The 6,000-nt window shown below is 38.8% G+C and overlaps 1 protein-coding gene across 1 annotated transcript; it reads right to left on the bottom strand.

Moving 5' to 3' along the window:
• Positions 1-3,485: 3,485 nt before the first annotated feature.
• On the bottom strand, positions 3,486-5,757 carry LOC111855806 (proenkephalin-B-like). The gene is made up of 3 exons (XM_023835204.2): positions 5,595-5,757; positions 4,864-5,013; positions 3,486-4,371 (listed from the first exon to the last, which is right to left on the bottom strand). The coding sequence occupies exons 2-3, from the start codon at positions 4,984-4,986 to the stop codon at positions 3,748-3,750; spliced, it is 747 nt and encodes a 248-aa protein (XP_023690972.1). The 5' UTR covers positions 4,987-5,013; positions 5,595-5,757; the 3' UTR covers positions 3,486-3,747.
• Positions 5,758-6,000: the final 243 nt, after the last annotated feature.

Raw genomic sequence — 6,000 nt, forward strand, 5'->3', positions numbered from 1 at the left:
GTGCAGAAAATTCATTGAAAATTATTGGAACGATGATGTATTCCTTAATAATTGCTAGTAGTTAATTACCTGCATAGTCATGAAAGAGTTTCCCTCTTAATTAACTAATAAAACCTGGATAATCCCAAATGTGTTTCATTTAATCCCAAAACTCAGAAGAGATTCCAATAGAGTATTTTTAGTAGAAGTCCTCTAGCTCTTTGACGTACTACAATAGTCAGTGGAGATGTTCATAACGATAGGTAGGAAAGATCTCTTACATTAATGACGGCCCATAGCTTTATTTCTTCAAGCTAAAGAAATCAGATGAGGTCCTTTAGCTGCAAATATACAACTCTGGACCACTCTATATTTTCAAAAAAATCTGCTCTTTTAAATGCTGGTTTAATCCTGGTTCTGCTGGCAGAAGGCTACGCTGAGCAGCAGGTTGCTTCCAGGTTCAAAATTTCTAAAACAGCAGTACAGAAGAACAAGGTGAAGCAGGAGACACTTGGAACGACCAGAAACCAGCGACTTTCTAATGCCAGAAATGACTGTCAGCTCATCCAACAATTTCTCATGAACCATAGGATGACATCAAGTGACCTTCAAAAGGAATGAGAAACATTAAGTGCAGGTGTGAGGTGCACTGCTAGGGCAGTTCGTGTCAGGCTCCTAGAAGCAGTTCCATAAAGCAAGGAAGAAGCCCTTCATCAATGCGAAGCAGGGAAAAACCAGGCTGCAGTTTGAAAAAATAATAATAATACATGTATATTTTTCACAGACGCACATCCAAAAATTGAGAAATGAGTGAAACAAAAATGGTACTGTGGTCTCTGAATTTTTTCCGTGGCTGAATTATTTTGCCCACTTGTCTGCATCACTGTACAGCGGTAAGAGAATTAAGAGAATGGTGACATGGCTCTGTTGTCATTTGTAATGTTTAGATCACAGATGTAATTGCTCTTGAAACCACTTAGGAACTTGTCAAAAGCACACCTGAATTTAAAGCACCGCAATTAGGCTATTTTTTATAATTTATTATTTATATTCTCATTTCAGAAATAAAGGAAAAATCTATAAAAATTTCTTTTCATATGGCTACATTTCATGTAATTCCATCATAAATAAACCTAAATAAAATTTGGCATCAAACAATTTGTGTTTATTTGTTTGCCTATTTGTTTATTTATTTACTTGTTTGTTTGCTTGTTTGTTTGTTTATGTGTGCAGAGATTCCATTAACTGCAATTGCTAATTGAAGGTTTGAGTGTTAATGGGTTCCTTTTGTTAGCATTGTCAGTGAAACACAAGTGTCTGATTATCTGTCATTGATGCATGGCACCAAGGCACCGTTCTTTCTGTTAGCATAAAACATAAATATAACATAAATAAACGCTTTATAAATGATGTGCACAGTCAGTGCAGTACAAATGTTGTGTGCTACTGCTCCAGGGTATTTATGTACTGCACACCCATCACCTGAAAAATACAATGCTAGTATGTTGTGTCTCTATATTCCATTGAATATATTGATTACTCTCTGGTGTCTTGGTTTAATGATTTAAATGAAGCCTTTAGCAATTAGCTTTTAACATTTTTTTTACCAGGTACTGACCAGTTGTTTGCTTTTGCTTACATAATTTATACTGCTGGATATTTTCAAAGTTAAATTCTTTATTATTGACCAGTTTCAGCCACAGGTCTTGATGTGTCGACTGGGTGGTGGTGGGGGGGGGGAGGGGGGGGTTGAGGGGGCCCACTCATCTGGATGAGGTCCCTTGCGGCACCGACTTTGTTCTGGTACCTTGGCCCAGAATACTTTAGCAAGGTCTTTTTGGAAAGTGACACCTGACAGGTCACTGCTCCTAACTAAACATTTAAGGGGGTTTAACTGGCCACACCTTTTTAAAAACATTGCAATACTGTGGCTGATCTCAGGCACTGTGCAGGGACTAGCAGACAAAAAAGGTGTAAGGAAGTGAGGAATATGACAAAATAAATGCTGATGTTTCTGAACACCTTGATCATCAGCTTGTTCATGTGGCTGTAACAGCTGTGGCTGCCTTTATTCCCCTGGACTGACTCACCAGTATGTCATGGATATACCTAAAAATATTGCATTTCTTTACAGTACTTCAGTGAGGCCGTTAGGGTTCCAAAGACCCAAAGGCTGAAATGAATCCATGTGAGAACAAGTCATGCACACAAGTGCTAGTGTGGGCAGCAGCGCAGGCTTAATTAACGCGACCACCAGCTCTGGGGGGGCATGGTTAGCTAGAGGGCTGTCTTGGCTGTGGATGAACTGCTTCAAGACTGGCACGGCTACTTTAAGGGTAGATATAGGTAAAAAATAATGAAACATAAGAGAGAAACCAGAGTGCAAAAGAAGCAGGAGAATGAGGCGTGGAGGAGTGAAGGCAAGGTGGAATGGTGGCATTACTCTGACTAACGTCCCTTTGGGGGGGGGGGGGCTGTAGCTTTGCACCACAATGTAGACTTGTAGCGCAATAGGGAGGGGAGACCCTGTAAGGGGGTGGGGGAGAGTCGGCCAAGGGGTCCGGGGGCCTTGAAAATTTTTGGAACATCACTGGATTAGTCTGGAGTGGGGGCCCAATATGGTATTTTCATGCGTCTTCAGGAAGGGCACAGATTTACCAATATTTACCAACATTGTGTGAGTACTGTGTGTTTAGAGTGTGTGTGTGTGTGTGTGTGTGTGTGTGTGTGTGTGTGTGGAGGTGGGGGGGGGGGTTTGTCACTGATTCATTCCCTACCATCACTGTGCCCTTGGTCCCCACCTCACCATAACCCCTGCACTGGATAAGCGATTATGGAAAATGGACGGCCTAAACTTAGCTACTCCTCTAGAGGGAGCAAAAGCACGACCAGCTGCATGAAAATAATTATTCGTCACGCATAACTAACTAATTAAACGTTCTATTCTAGAGAATGACAAAATTAGTCATCATTGCTGTGTGTGTGCGTGCCTACAGTCAGAATCAAACATCTAGAGGTGCACATCGAGTTTGAAATAGAAGGCTATATCATTAAAAAGGTCAAATTTCACAGCCATGGATTGCATGAGAATTTCATAGACGCAATAAGAGGCCTTGAATGGAGCTTTTCGCGATATATTCATGTGCCCACTGACAATTTTCAAGTAGGCCTATATCAGTTTAGTCGTTTTGGGCGGTGGTATAATTAACTTTGCAATTACAGTGAAAAGGTTGCTTTAACGTCATGCTGTAATATGCTATGGCAATATTTACTTGTCGAGAATTTTCAAAAAAGAAAAAAACATTAGCATTAAGTTTAATGAAAAATCAGGATTAGTTTCACCATAACCGTCAAAACTCACGTTTATTTGTGTGTATTTTGTTTTTAATCATGCCTGAGTTAATAATGTAGTTTTTCTGTTGGGCGGACTCAACCAAAATTAAAGCCACTCAAAAAATGTTCGTTACAACTTGGACATATAACTTAATTGCATTTATTTTTAAGAAACAAGCATGACTGGCAATATTAAATAATATTTTGGCTTACATGAACGGAATCGTTTACAGACACGAAAAAGGTGTCACATTGTAGTCAGAATACGCTAAAGCAGGACTGGCACAAGCAGATTTGATTAGGTTATACGGTTAGGTGTCCAGCATGGACCTCATGGTGACTTGGTGTTGTAAGCAAAATACACAAATACAAATCAACCAACAATACTGAGATATCCAGTGCACCTGCAGAAGTTCCATAATTGTGGGTAACAATCTATAGGTCAAAGCCATCATACGAGCTGGGCTCCTCTTCTGATCGGACTGATATTTTGAAATGACGCCTAAGAAAGCCTCCGTACCTTTTCTGGTTTTCCCACTTCAGATTTGGTCGGATCCTGCGCATGAAGCCTCCGTACCTCTTTTGTAACCCTTCTTGGTCATTTTCTACTCCAGACTCGCTTCGTTTGGGGACTAATTTCCTTAAAAACCCCCCGTATCGCTTAACCTCATTGATCGGCGCGTCGTCGCTGTAGACCTCCGTATCGTTTTCTGTGGTTGAATCTCCACGTTGGACGTCCTGGGAAAGTTCCGGGACATCTCTTTCCCCAAATTTTCGTGATAGACTTCCGTATTTCTTGGCGAGTAAGTCTTTGAATTGAGCATTTTCACGTGATGGATAATTGAACATTTTGTTTTTATCAATTCTTTTGATGAATCCACCATATCGCTTCACAAGGTTGCCAACTGACGATTCTAATCCTTTCTCTACGCTGTTCGGCGCGTTTTCTTCTTCGTTAGCGAACCCATTATAACCATCAGCATATAAATGCAGAGCTTTCTCGCATTTGTCTAATTCTACGGTGGATGAAAATACACCTTCACACTCTAAAGTGCAAGTCTGAAAAAATATATATCACAACATCACAAGTAAAGTTGTGCTTCTGGTTTGCAATAGAAATAGCCTACCATGTCTTAAAATATTTGAATTAAAAAAACTGGGAAGTTGTCAATCTTGGTAATACTAAATGAAATAAGTAACATTACACATCCGGTAAGTACAAATATACTATTCTAAATAAACAACTGTCATGTATAATGTTTAATTACAATTAAATTCTAGCATCTGAAAAACACATTCTAGCGCAAATTAGCACTTTGTATGCATTTATTGATTTACGAAGACTCGCTATCGCTTTTGTGGCTAAAGGAAAAATATCATGGAACTATAAAGTTGAAACTATAGCTACCCTTCAAAGTTAAAAGAAAGGGCAGTGCTGTCCGTGGTGCTGAAGAGTGTAGCTTAAGTGTAATATCATTATTACAATCAGGGATTATTACAGTTTTACAGAAGACGAGTCACTATATGACTGTTCACATACATTAATCTTACCATGCTGTTGACTGGAATATCTACGTTTGAATTCTGTTGAGCGCAGATCACACACTGGGAAGAACAATCTCCTTGTGCTGAAGATGCCAAACTCAGTACCAACACCAGGGCATACCACTCCATTCTCCGATAATATTCTTTTCCGGGGAGCTGAAATGAAACGAATTTCAAAAAACAAAAACAAATACTATACTATACTATACTGTACTATACTATACTATACTATACTATACTATACTATAGGCCTACTATATTATTGCTGATACCTGCGCTGCTTTTCTTCTTCTAATTGTTTTTTGAAATTGAAAAAACCCGAGTTTTGACACATTAGTTCTTATATTTTTGTACTTTTATCTAGATAGCTTACTTATTTGTACCCGACCTGCATTTTTTTCTATAAATATATTTTGATGGTTACTTCATCACTCATATTATTATTTGCGATAAATGTGCGTGTCTGAAGATCCAATTTAATTTACTTACACAACTGTTAGGCGTTCATAAATCACGAAATTATTTAACTATTCTGCCGCTTTATTTAACACCACAGAGATCACAGAGAACCTTAAAGCTGGCTGACGTAATAGAACTTCATTTTTAAAAAGTATTTATTTACATAAAATAGGAGCAACAGCTAGGAACCACAATTAGTTGACTAAATGTATCGATTTATAAACAACCCAACATTTTCCTTAAGAAAAACTCAGCCTCAATCACCAAACAAACGTTACCTTAGTAAAATAACAAACTCGTATGTTGTCCAGCTGTTCAGAAATTCACTTGAGTTAATCGAATGGAAATTATTGTACGGTTTACTCTTCTTTGCCAAATAATGTTCCTCGGAGTATTTTTACTGAAGCTATCGAGAGCCCAAACTCCTGCTTTTCTTGTGACCAAAACCGCTCCACGGTCTTTTTATTGACGGAGACTTTGTCGTGTCAGTGAAGTACATCACCAGAGATCCTCCATTTAGCCAATAGGAGGGGCAGGCTGAATGAATAATACGGTTTCTATTCGTTTCCCTTTTCTGACACACACACCCACACACCTATGCCTACGCGCACATGACTTAAACTCTTGTCCTTGACAATACAACATTTTGTACAACAAGCCAATTTATTAGTGGAACATTTACTG

Source organism: Paramormyrops kingsleyae, chromosome 6 (genome assembly GCF_048594095.1).
Source record: "Paramormyrops kingsleyae isolate MSU_618 chromosome 6, PKINGS_0.4, whole genome shotgun sequence".
Classification (NCBI taxonomy): domain Eukaryota; kingdom Metazoa; phylum Chordata; class Actinopteri; order Osteoglossiformes; family Mormyridae; genus Paramormyrops; species Paramormyrops kingsleyae.

Excerpts from the sequence above, each read along its gene's own strand:
- LOC111855806 (XM_023835204.2), bottom strand. The coding sequence starts at position 4,986 with ATGGAGTGGTATGCCCTGGTGTTGGTACTGAGTTTGGCATCTTCAGCA. Across the intron at positions 4,372-4,863 it reads ATATTCCAGTCAACAGCATG|ACTTGCACTTTAGAGTGTGA; the intron begins GTAAGATTAATG and ends ATATTTTTTCAG.